The sequence below is a fragment of the Dermacentor albipictus genome, chromosome 1 (assembly GCF_038994185.2).
Source record: "Dermacentor albipictus isolate Rhodes 1998 colony chromosome 1, USDA_Dalb.pri_finalv2, whole genome shotgun sequence".
NCBI classification, from domain to species: Eukaryota; Metazoa; Arthropoda; class Arachnida; order Ixodida; family Ixodidae; genus Dermacentor; species Dermacentor albipictus.
In genome coordinates, this window is record NC_091821.1 from 229065568 (window position 1) to 229078385 (window position 12818).

General features: G+C 42.4%; 2 protein-coding genes across 7 annotated transcripts in view; one reads left to right on the forward strand and one right to left on the reverse strand.

The window, feature by feature from the left end:
- Positions 1-8233, forward strand: part of LOC139054256 (T-box transcription factor TBX20-like) — a 192074-nt gene extending 183841 nt beyond the window's left edge. For 2 of the 3 annotated variants that reach the window (XM_070530982.1, XM_070530980.1), the window contains exon 7: positions 168-8233. In XM_070530982.1, the coding sequence (XP_070387083.1) occupies positions 168-625 (458 nt within the window). In that variant the 3' untranslated portion in view covers positions 626-8233. The remainder of the gene's footprint in view (positions 1-167) is intronic. The other variant, XM_070530981.1, reaches the window with a different exon arrangement.
- A 2020-nt stretch (positions 8234-10253) lies between these two features.
- Positions 10254-12818, reverse strand: part of PGAP5 (Per1-like protein PGAP5) — a 54876-nt gene continuing 52311 nt past the window's right edge. For all 4 annotated transcript variants that reach the window (XM_070530986.1, XM_070530985.1, XM_070530984.1 and 1 more), the window contains exon 10: positions 10254-10409. In XM_070530986.1, the coding sequence (XP_070387087.1) occupies positions 10275-10409 (135 nt within the window). In that variant the 3' untranslated portion in view covers positions 10254-10274. The remainder of the gene's footprint in view (positions 10410-12818) is intronic.

Sequence of the window (12818 nt, forward strand, 5' to 3'; positions counted from 1 at the left end):
CGGGATTTAGAGTGGGTTACCCGAGACTTGCAATCCACTAAAAGTTGTTGCAAAGATTTTCGCGAAATTCTGTCTTGAACTCTGTCGCCGTGGTTATAAAGTTTACCCACGTAAACGAGCGGGACACCGGGTGGAGTGACCGGTGCTCAATACGCGCTTGTGCGCAGCAGCCCTGGGCCGACTGCCGACGGGGAGCGAACTCCTATTGCTGGCCAACGGCGCTTCCCCCTGGAAAGTACCCACTGTGCCCATGGCCATGGCCGACCTGACGGCACTTATGAGCGCCCAGCAGCAGCAGATGCACACGCTACCCGGCTTCTACCTGGGCTTCCCGCGCACGCTGTTCCCGCCCTTCACGATGGCCGGCACAGCAGCAGCAGCACCCGTGCCGCCTGCACGCTCACCGTGCCCACCGCCACCAACGTCACCGACAGCGGCAGGCCGCGCAGCTCCCAGTGCCAGCTCACCCGGGCCGCCGCTGTACCCACCGCGCGCAGGTGCCGCTGCCGCCGCCTACCCTGGCCTCAAGTTCCACCCCTACTTCCACCCGCGGCTCCTCAGCGCCGCTGCGGGACCGCGGGAAGGCAGCCCCGTCGACTACGACACTGCCGCGCCGCAAGTGTGAACGCTGCCGCGCCAGCAGTCCAGTGTGCCCGGTGTGCGCCAGTGTGTGGCCAGTGCAATGAACAGACAGTTCCGCATCTGTACAGTCGCAACCATGCTAAGGGACTACGAACTGCTCAACTGTATGTTGCCCTTGGCAATGGTACAATGTCCTACGCGCCCATTAGCTTGCAGGTCAATGTGTCGCTCTGTAGCGACGCTGAATCTGCACCACTTCCAGGAATGTCGATATTGGGAATCTGGCATCCTCATATATGGAATCGGCTGGTTTTTCCCACTGTCATTTGTGCACAAAGCCCATTATCTTCTGTGCACCAAATAATTAATGGCGTGTTTGTATGCCACAGCTTCTAGTAGCTTGGCACTGTTATTACGGGTGGACTATAACTATTGGCCCATGAGCCAATTCAGACTGCACTTTGTGATGACAAAGAATAGTTTCTCCCTTCTTTCCATAAACTCGTGCTCGACTGCCGGCACCAATGTGCATTCTTCTTGCACATCCTATCTGAAAGCATGCAGCTCAGATGCAACTCTTTAAAGCTCAAGTCAAATTCCAAGTTACGATTCTTTGCGTGTGCAGCAAATGAATTGTACAAATTTTCTGTCACAATTATCGTGTGGCCCTTGCCTCTTTTGAAGTTGCAGACGACATGGAAACACCTGTACCAACCTCTCCAAATCAATCCCAGTTAACCCTACCTCACCTACCAATGTGGAGGAGACAGTGTGGACTACCATGAATAGTTATGAAAAATTATTTTCAGTATTTGGCTTCCATCATTTTCAGCCCTGGTTGCCAGACTGGAGCTGAATGTTGGCAACAGCAATGAAAGACCAACCTTTTTGTGAGCATGCACTTTTCAAACCTTGCCTTTTCTTTGCTTCCCTTGCTTTTTTTAATTGACAACATTGAAACTCCCGCTATGTATGCCTTCTGGCCCAGCAGCAACCTCAGAGCCCTAATGTATGTTAGTGGCTCATGGAGGCTTACTATCAGCTGGCTTTCATTTCTAGATTAAGATATGTTTAATGAAAGCTGTAGTCTGTGACTTCATTTTAAATATAGAGCCAATGCTGAGTACTTGCATAACATGTATCTGGTATTCCCAGTTACATTCCTTGTAGAAGTAAATGCTTCTGCACGGAATGCAGTGCAGTGAAGGTTTCTACATAGCTTGTCACTTCTAAGTTCGTATCTGTAGGGGCAGTTGCCCCATAAACTTGGGAGGTGATTGCTGCCCCTGTTCCTTATCCTCAGTCCTGGCCCACACTGATTCTCAAGTACTTCCCACTTCAATAATAGCTCCTTTGACTTTCAGTTCTATAAATTAAAGTGAAAACAGCATAAGAAGAATGGCCGGACCTAGAAACTTAAACGACATATTTTTCTTTCAGCTTATCTCTTTGGTCATTTGTCATTGTGTACCACCAACAATCAAGTATATTTATAGTAATGCTTCACAATATAAACATTTGATAGAACTTCACAGCAGAAAAGCTCGCATGATGCAAAGACGATTGCAGCAATCCTAGATGAGCAACTCGCTGTGCAAGAGCCTCTATAGCAGCTACAAAAGTGAGCATCCACTGGGTGCAGTAGATCAAAACTAAAGACATCTCATCGCAAAGCTTTGAGATGTTAATCTCAAAATAAAGCCATGTGCTGGAGAGTAGTTACCAAGAAACATATTTCATAATATAGAATGGGAAACAAATGACAGAATCTTGCACTGATGTGTCTTGGCTGTTTCTGCCTACAGTCGCCATTGGTACACACACAGTGTCATGAAACTTTCTACTTATGGGAAAAGGCTTCAGGAGTATTGTGGTGCTTTCACTGCAACAGGTGTATAATCCACCTCACTAAATCTCTGCAACGAAGCCCCTTGGCCAACCAGGAATGAGAACCTGAAGAGGGGCCTCTCCATCATCTGCCACTAATCCACTTGGGAGTGAAACAGGCTGAACAGAAGGATCATGGGAGGATTAGTAGCTAAAAATGGGCAGGTCCTTCATTTACTGGCCAGGCATTTAGGTGGTTGTCATTCCTGATTTACTGGCACCTGCATCTTCTGCTGCACTGCACGAATTTCACAAAACGGGTTATGGTTGCCATGCTTTCTTCATTGATTTTTTTTTTCTCAATATGAAATATTGAATGGCAATCGTTTCTGCAACGCAAGACAGCTCCTTTGAATCAACAGTACAAGGTCACCTTCCAAGTCTGAAATAAGATCATGGAAAGGCAGTCTGGAACGATAACCATAGTTTCAAAGAGTGAACTCCGAGTGTAAGCTACAAGCACATGCAAGATTACTTGCTAAATTGATTAGTACTGTTAAGTTAGAGAACACTGTCACAGCCCCGTTTCTTGGCTCGATGTCAGTCCTTTCTTCCCTTCCTTTATAATTTCCAAGTCTGATACAGTGTGCTTTATTAGATCTACAATTAGGTCATCATGTTATGCCATATCTTCAGTGCACACAGTCTTGGCATAAACTTTAGAAGCCACTGTGCAAGTGACAAGAACAGCGCTGAAACCTCATGCAAAGCTTCTGTCGCACTCCTAGTGCTCTGAAGCTCAAGAGAGTGAAGAGCACTGTCCCCCTCAATAGCAAGGGTGCTGGAGCACAGCGTTTCTGGAGGCCTCAGTGCAGTGACAGCTCCTGTCACACATACGCAGTCTTCTCATTTTTCTGTAAAAGCTGTACATCCAAGAGAGACAACCATAAACCAGTACAATTCATAAATGCCAGGCATTCACATAAGCTTAAAACACTGCACTTGAAATGGTTGAGATTTATGCTGCAAGATTTTGCCATAACATGATAGAAAGCAGCACAAAAAAATTAGGACAGAGTGCTGCTGCCACCTTCCTTTTTCCCTTAGTTTTTGCACTACTTTCCATCATGTCTACACACCAACTATCCCAGCAAAGCATCTTGCTCAATGGTGCCATAAATTGAGCACTTTAAGATGTTAGTGCTTTTACTGAATAAATAGTCCCACAGCACACCTGACTCGGAGATGGGAACACATAGGGTAACTTTAACATGTGTGGGGTTAAATATAAAAAAGGTTGTTGCAACACACTTACAAAACTGATAAAGCCTTAAAATTGAGTTTAATAAACTCTCTTCACCAACATGTTGGTATTCACTACCCACTTCTCATACTTTTTCTTGTCAATTCAAGATTTTCACAAGCTAATCAAGCAAAATGTAAAACTAAGCAATTCTAGACATGTTATTTTGGTTGCATTTGTATGACATAAAAAGGATTGCCTGTTTAACTTAAATGGTCTGCCAGAAAAGAAAGCCATCATTCTTTAACAAAGAAATCAGTTTTGTTGGCTCAATGAAGTACAGCCAAGGCTTTCAAACTGTTTTGACAAGTTGCAAAGGGCTGGTGGTACACAATGTAGCCCTAAAACTCGAATCAAGAATTTTGATGGGAAAGCATTCCTGGCACATAGTACATATATATTATTGTTATTCTTGTCTTTGGTCCAAAGTTAACAAATGACATCACTTTTATGTGGCACAGTTGACGATGGATGGTTATTCGGCAAAGGTAATCATTTGACATCCCAAAAGACTTTGGCACAAAGAAGAAGCAATGAAACTGCCTGCGTAGATCCATCTTATGGGCTTAGTTCAGCTGTCTACCCCTTTATGCGAAACAATTTCACAGAAAAATTGTTCACTTATCAGTAAACCACACTATAATGGACCATCAGTCTTTCTTGTGTCCTTAAAGTTTGTTTAAAATTTGCTATGAGGTCCCTTGAAGAGCCTTTAAACTGAAGACATACCAAGTGTTACTTTATGGAGTTGGTGTACCAGGTACATTTGCCAACAGTCAATTAGGTGTTCAAATATCATGTTAATTTCTCTAAATAGCAAAGACTTGTTTCTTAAATACAAGTAGTCTAAAAGAAGTGATACAAAATGGGAAGCACCTTAATTGTTCCTCCATTGAGTGCACTGCATAATCTTTTTGACTGTAAGGATGCTACAAATCACATCACATTCCAGCTTAACTCACACTGCACCAAAGGCAAAAAAACCACCTTAAGCTGCAAACATTCCATCCAGTGACATAGCCAGAAATTTATTTCGGGGTAAAGGGGGATTCTTTGTCGACAACTACCACTCCTCCTCCTCCTTTACCTCTCTCTCTAAAGATATACATGCATGAAGGTTGTACATCATGCAAAAGATGAACTCCTAGTGCTCCCCAGACAAGAATGCACATTATTGCATTGTGGAAACAACACTTTGCTTAATCGCTGACAAAAGTTTTTCATTGCTAAGGCTAGGCCACTTTTCATCAAATTATGCTGTCATCCTTATGCTATTTCTAAAAATGATATTAAATAACTAAGGTTTCGTTTACGAATTGATGCATTTATATAATGTATGTTGATGGTCTACCTGGTATATGACTTGGAAAAACAAACAACACAAAAAACAAGACAGCGCACTATCGTGTGTCTTGTTTGCAGGCCAGGCTTTTTGCAGCCCAGGTAACAGTGGAGATAATCGTTGTTTTCCACCCAGATCTTCTAGTGAGTGGCACAGTCACGGCTACATGCGGAAGAGGGCAGGCACTATTTTGCAAGTCGCCTAGCACTCAATCCCGCTTTTGGCGTTATGGGCATATTATTCTAGAATTAAAAATACAGAAATGAAGCTTTACGCTAAAACTTCAATAGTATCGTATGATGCAAGTTTCACTTACTTTCAGTGACCCACTGCCCGACCTGTTTGAAGAGATGTTTGGAAGTAATTTGCAATCATGGTATTGTAGTCATCATGTGATGCACATTGTTATTTGATGACACTCAGGAATTTATGAGGCAGGCAGTCCAAAGCAGGGATGCTTCCTGTTTAAAAGCCTTTCTGAAAATTATGGCATTCGTAGTGCACAGTAAAATAAGGACCAGTAGCTCTGCGAAATTTGAAAGTGTCGTGTCTCCTGACACCCATCTATTCTGAAAATTGCCAAGACACTTAGTTAGGATGGGCTCTCCGCAGTAGCAGCACGTTACGACGGGGTAGGTGCACTTCAGCTAGGCAACTGGCGATGGCTGTCTGGTGTTGAGCGATCGGGCTGTGACGAGGCACTCTCCCCATGTCCGCAATTATCCGCATTCTGCCAACTTCGTTCTTGATGCCTTTTGTGCTCCCCCATGCTCGTATCTATCACCCCACTCCCCTCCTTGAAATTATTTTCCTTTAGTCACTATCACACTCTTCATTCACCAGGTTCCTAAACGGCGCGGTGGCCCCTAACATTCTTATATTTCTGTTTCTGCTGTTTCTGTGTGGACTTCCGAGGCCATTCACCTACCTGCCCTCCCACCTGTTTGTTGTGGTGGTTTCTTAGCTTCTCTGGCCCAGCACCCCCATCCTTGATAGATTTTGCCGTGCGCAAATCAGTGTTCTATAGGACTTTCTTTCCTGTTCCGTTTTTTTGCCCGTTTTCATTCATAACAGCATGTACAAACTAGCCTAGCAGCAAGCTCTTCCGAAGTTTATTAACATAATGAAAGTCAGAGACAAGGGAAAGAAAAAGAAGAAAAAAAGGGGTTCTCATTATGCGTTTCCTATACAAGCAAGTTGCAATGTTTTCAGAACACTTTTCTTCCGCACAGCGTGGTCGATGCTTCGGTCAAGTACCAGAAATGAGAAGCTCTTCAATGGCATGAAGGCCTGGTAGGGAGCAATGGTGACCCAAAGCTTTATGCATGCGTTGGTCCCATCTTTATCTGTGTGTGGAATGTTTAGCACGGATCCCCCCTCAGTAAATATAGTTAACACGATCCAGAATGAGGTAGAGGCGCGCCATGAGTGGGGCCGCAATGTTCTGTGCATGGGAGAGGCAATCACCCCTATGGCCTCAACCCCCTTCGGACCGCCACTAGCCCTCGCCTTGCTTTCACATTCAAGCTTCCCCTTTCATCTATGTCGCTCTTTCAGAGCCCACCTCCAAAAACTTTCTGTTCCGTAAGAAAAGGGAGAGGGGAGGTTGTCAGGAATCTTATCTTTTTTGAGGAAGGGGTTCCACTCCCCCCTGGCTATGCCAATGATTCCAGCTATCAAACTGAGACTGAATAATGAATCACTGTTTACGTGTGCCAGCTGTCAAGTTTAATATATTATTCAGCATGCGGAGGGGGACTCTTTTCTTTTCACTAGTCAACGTTGCTTGCCACATAAAAGATAACCTCTCAAAAATGCTGTTTTGACGTGCATACACACGTCCACACAAGTGTAACCCGATCACATTGGTTTCATTCGTTACGCTGAAAGCCTAACAGCTGGCGGTGGCTTGTAAGGGTGCAAAGAAAAAAACTTAGAAAAATGCAAATGTTGAGTGCACAATGCGCAGACACCAAGATCAAGCTGTGCCCAACAGGCGTACATTTCCTTTTCAGTGAGCTATACTTAAAAAGGAGGGCAACTCTAAGCAATGGCTATCAGACATAAAAAAAAGAAAAAAAAGAAAGAAACTTTGCTATATTTGTAAGTGCACTAGGGCTTCTCAATTTTTGGTGTATGGACTAAAAAAAATCTAAGTCTGCTGATAGCAGAGAGTCAAATCACTGCCTTCGAATGCTGGCTATGAGCATCTCCTATATTCTTTGTAGAATGCCACTGCTAAGGGATACCAAGAATCAGTGTATCGTTAAAGCACTCTCTGTATGTGTGTGTGCAAATGTGTGCTTGAGCAGCAGCCTTCTTGACACCTGCAGCTGTAATGTGGTGTACACATACATGCGGGTGCAAGTAGTATTTAAGTGGTAAAATATTAGAGATAGCACACAACATAAAGTACATAAGATACTGGGTACTGGGTCTGTCGTGAAGGTCCCTTAAGAGAATTGTTTGCTCAAGCCACTCCGACCGTCACGCTCCAGTCATGCTAAGATAGGCTATCTTGTGGTTTGTTTTGTACAATGCTGCATTTTACAATGCTTCCTATCCGCACACAAGTGAGAGATATAAGGAATAACATAGGGACGACAAGGTAAGGAGACATGAGAAGTACTTATCCAACATTTAGTCAAATGTATGCATGATACTCCTGCTAGCCAAACATACAACTCTTTTTTTTTTTTTTAATGTCACAAAACGTACCAAGTTTTGTTGCGAAACAAGCTATATATGATGATGTTCCCTTTTGGTACTGGAGCGTGGTTGACGCAGAGACTTCAGCAAACTAAATTCCTAGATCTTCTCAAATGATTACACATGACCTAGTACGTTAAGAGGAAATAAAAAGTGCAAAAGTGGAAACAATTGTGTTCTGTACATACTTTCTTTTTAAATTCATTATCGACGGGGTCTTGCGGAGCTATTGGAACAAGAAATGTCCTTTTGCCGCAACCCAGTCCGCGACAATGGATGCATTTGTAAAATATATATTTTGTGAATAGTGTTTGTAGATGTGCCGTCTTTTCCGATTATAAATACATGCGGAAATTTCAGGTGCGCAGTCTGTTTTTCATGTCAAGATCTAAGCATTTTCTAGGCACTTGTTGACAACATGGAGCAGAAACACTGTGACATCAAACCAATAAACATGTACTATTTCTCAACATGGGTTTCTATCTTTTATATTTTGTCTGGTATGCATGTGCACGCACTGACATCACCTGCATGTTACTGCTGCAGCAGTGAAACTTGCGCACAGCTCTACTATCCTCATAGCCATCCAAAATATTCAAATATTGCTTTGTGGTGGCTCTGAACTCATAAAGAAAACAGTCTATCAACAAAATAATACTAATAGCTACACAGCAAACAGCTGCTGTGCTACGGCTGCTGTACCAACATATAGGCAGTTAAACTTTTGCACATAAGTAACGATTGCTTCATGGATCTGTGTTGACAAAGTGTTCCATGGCACAAGAAAAAACTGGATATAATCACAGCAAAATTCACTGCAGGACAGCAAATCTACGTTCTGCTCCTCTCCCACCGCAACATCCACACATGGGAGCTTGGGTTACCACCTTTTCAGGGAAAAAAAGATGCACTGGAAAGGGAAGCACAGGCATGCTTCTTGCGACAAGTACAGTATGCAAAAATATAAACAAAATGAAAACAAATAAGTGGTAATACGTGGAGTACATACTTGAGAGCCCTTACGTAAGTCTGGCACATACTTTAAATTTTTAAGAGGACTAGCGGGTAAAGCCACCAGCCCACAGTCATTTCCGCAACCCAGGGTTGAGTTGGGGACAGAGAATTAACAATGTGTGTCCATTTTGCTCATGTGGCCCAAACTGGTCGCGCCAGCTGATGCAATAAGGGCCAACAGTGGGTAGCTGCCGAGAGGATGTATCGGCCAGAAGCAGAAGAATTGCAATGGAACTAATAGGCAAAAGCTTGGAAGAAAAAATAAAAAGTGAAAGGATGGAGGACCTAGTCTTACAAAATCGGATAACACGACAGTTTTATGGCAGTGAACAGTTTATTAAAGAATCAGGAAAGAATCCTCATGTGACAATTGAGTTGTTTGCTACATATGAATGCCCAACAGAGTGTTTGCGATCAATATGACAATTGAGGAAGAACGCAAAAACCACAAATGACATGCCAGTGTAGGGCTAGGATGGTCAGCTGGCACCGTGAAGAAAATAACTATTTTGCCGGTGAAAAACCAGCCAGGTGGCAACTCTACAGGGAGCAGCTGTAGGGCTAGCCACCCTAGCAGGCCATCAGGAGAGTTGGTGGCACAGTGTAAATAAGGCAGCAAGAGTGGAAAGAGTCAGCTCTCCCTTGCCACAGTGTGTTGTAGTCATTCAACTAGATGCATCAACAATTGTCTAGTAAACATGTAAAGAACTTTGAAGTCTAACTCAGGTAGCAATTTGGCTTTGCATAGTGCCACGTGTGAGTGTATGCCATTCTTTTATTAGTGAGATTTGTAGGCATTTTCGGCGTCACTGGACCAGCCTGTGCCAGTATTTGATTTGCTTTTTTTTCTAGAAAAGGGCTTGGCTACAGACTGACTAGTTCAGCGCTACGAACATTTACCTCTATTGAAAGGGCCAAATTCACAGGTGCTCTTGTCCTGTACTTTCATTCTGCTCACCATTTTGCTTGCGTTGAGACTTAGTATAGCTTTATTTTTACAAATTTTAATCCTCAGGGCACATTTTGCCGTTTTTCAGTTCTTTAGTTTGTTACCTTCCGACACTCTCACTTTTCAAGTTATTTTTTGTTTGTTTGTTGCTCTTGATCATGCTTTTGATCTACTGTTTTGGCTTTTTTCTTTCGTCTTGAAGGGCTATCACATTTCAACTTGCCTTGACATAAAAAAACTTCCAAAGTTAGACCAAATTATTAACATGCGTTTCCCTGATAACACATCAACTGGTAAAGGAATAAAGAAGATAAAATGAATAAGCAGTAAATATGACAGAATGTGTTCACAGTGGCTTGAAAGAATAAATGTACCTGAAATAAACCAGTGCTCAGGGCATATGTATGCTCCTCACTCACCCTGTCCTTTATCACTTTTCCTTGAAAATAAAACAACATGCACATAATGCATACCTTGAATAAAGAAAATAATTATTGCAATGATGATGATAATAAACATTACATCAATGAAAAAGAAAAAAATTTATTTCACCAGATTCTTCTATGACTCCGTAGTGATGAAACAACCAGTGCCATCACTGCTGCAATGTACAGAAAGATCACAGTTGTCTCCTTGGGTATATAGCATTTTGATACTGCCATGTCATCTGGTGTAAAAAGTGCCTAAGGAACAGCATAAAAAAAAAAGCACACCAGACATTGTTAACATATTCCATAAAAATCACTTTTCACATCAGTAAACACCGCAGTCTCAACACTACGATGCAGTGTGTGACTAACTGCTTGTACAGCTCAACTCTTCCATATGTGTAAAACCCATTCGTATAATGCACTCAGCAGCTTCCAGTCCAGATACTCACAGAGAAAGTTGTACATGCAACATTTAAATTGCAATGCTGGTTTATAAGCTAATCAGTGTAATTAGCATGCACAGAAAATCATGCTGAACTTATCACATATATAAGCTATGGGAACTTCATCAGTTACAGATATGCACAGGCAACATCACAAGTGAATATCCCTGAAGATAAAATACTATTAAAAATATCCAAGCACAAGCATTATTACATTGCGTAATTCTTGTATATAGCCCTTGATGCAATAAGGCATTTAGAGGTAGAAATTCAGGAAATAAGTCTGCCAGAAAGATAACCTCTGCCCAACAAAAGAAGGACTGAGTATGAGTCACAATATAACAGTGCAACTTCTTGAGCAAGGACAAAACCGAAGAAGATATAAGGAACAGACGGTTCTGTCACTGTTCAAGAAGTTGTGCTATTGCACTTTAAATCATGCAGAACCAGCTACCTCAATCTTTGATGTTACAAAGTGAATATGAATCTACCATCTGCTTTAAATGCATTACTGCGCTCACATGACCAAACAACAAACACCTCATGCAGCCAACATGACTAATCACTAGTGGCTGGATTTTAAGGCACTAAATGATCAGAAATGTGAGTAATTCCAAGCAGAAACACTTGTAACCCACATCCAGTGAAAATATAATGCCAGAAGGTTGAGTTGTGAGAAGTGTGGCAATTGTATACAACAGCCATTTGTAAGTTGTGACACACTGCTGGAAACACACTGCGGTTGACAGACTGCTGCCAGCCATGTATTTGTCAGAAAGCATAGAGCTCTTGACCTAGGAAGTTCTAAACATTAGATGTATGCACCAGATGTTGCCCCTGCACACAGCACCTGCTTCGGTCTCTGTCAGATGCACTCAGCAGGTGAACCTTCAGCAACATAGGAGAGCTCCAAAGTTTTTTCAATTACTCCTCGGGGTTTGGAGTATCATTACCTGTCTCAGTGAGTAAAGATTCTCAAAAAAGAAATCATGTGTCCGATGGTTGGCTTCGAACCTAGGTCCCCCAGCACAGAAGCCTGGTGCACTACCCATTAGGCCACAGACATAGCGAGACAGAATAACATCCTTACCGCTTCCCTCATACAAGCTAGTGTTTTGGGACACTTGGCACGTGAGTTGCATCACGCATCAAGAATTTGCTTATATAGTGAGAGTTCACACTCTCTTAGCTGACAATCAAGACAGAACTTTTACGCCTGTAAAAGGAGCCTATGAAACAATGCAGTCATTCATTCACAATTATATTTGCTGAACCCAAATTTAGAGTCTCAGAGGAACAAAACTGGCTATAGCTGGGAGGCCATGTTTAGTAAAGCTTTCTTTGTGGTGTTTAAAGGTTTAGATGCTGCACTCAGCGGTGGTGCTGTGGTGCATTTCTGCAAGGACTGCCACTGAGTTCATAGCTGAAATCCGCTATGTGTCTCTTATTGTGATGTGCCATGTCATATTTCTGGCTCTCCAAAAGCTTCACTTGCACTGATTTTCACAGTGCGTGGAATCTGTATAATTTGTCTTTGGAAAAAAAAATGCAAATTTCTTTCAGGAGGGGAATCGAAGACAACTTCCTCAGACATGAGGAAAGCATCAAGAACAGTAAGGGGGTACATCCAGTTCAATGACTTTGTGATTACTTCCAGCACAATAAGTTCTTCTGTAACACAGCAAAAAAACAACATGAACTTATGCAACAATCTAATAGTACGAAGTATATATGCATTACGGACAAGAACACCAGAAAGAAAAAAATCATGCACTCACGGTGCTAACTCAATCCAAACAAACACCAATCCGATCTGACACCAATTCAACAGAACACTTGCACTAGCAAAATAATGGCTTCCTTCTGAGGATGGCCACACCTGGTGCTTAAAGACTGCAATAAATACAATTATCTGCATGTATTTTTAATCTGCAATTTGCAACACTTGTTCTATCATTCCACAATTTGGTTAAATGCACTTCCATATATCCGTGACTTTATTTCGCATGTAACTGCATAAAGTATTCTGCACACAGTTGCAGCACTTGTTAGAAATGATTATTCGTGCATCAAGACTTGTTTCTATAGTAAGGTTCTCCTCCTCTTAATAGCAGACTTATTTCTCTTGGTTTCCCTTGAAAGATTCATATGTGCAACACGATTCCGTGACCTTCCATGCTCTCCAAACACAAATGTCTTTTTTCCCCCCAAACTTTTC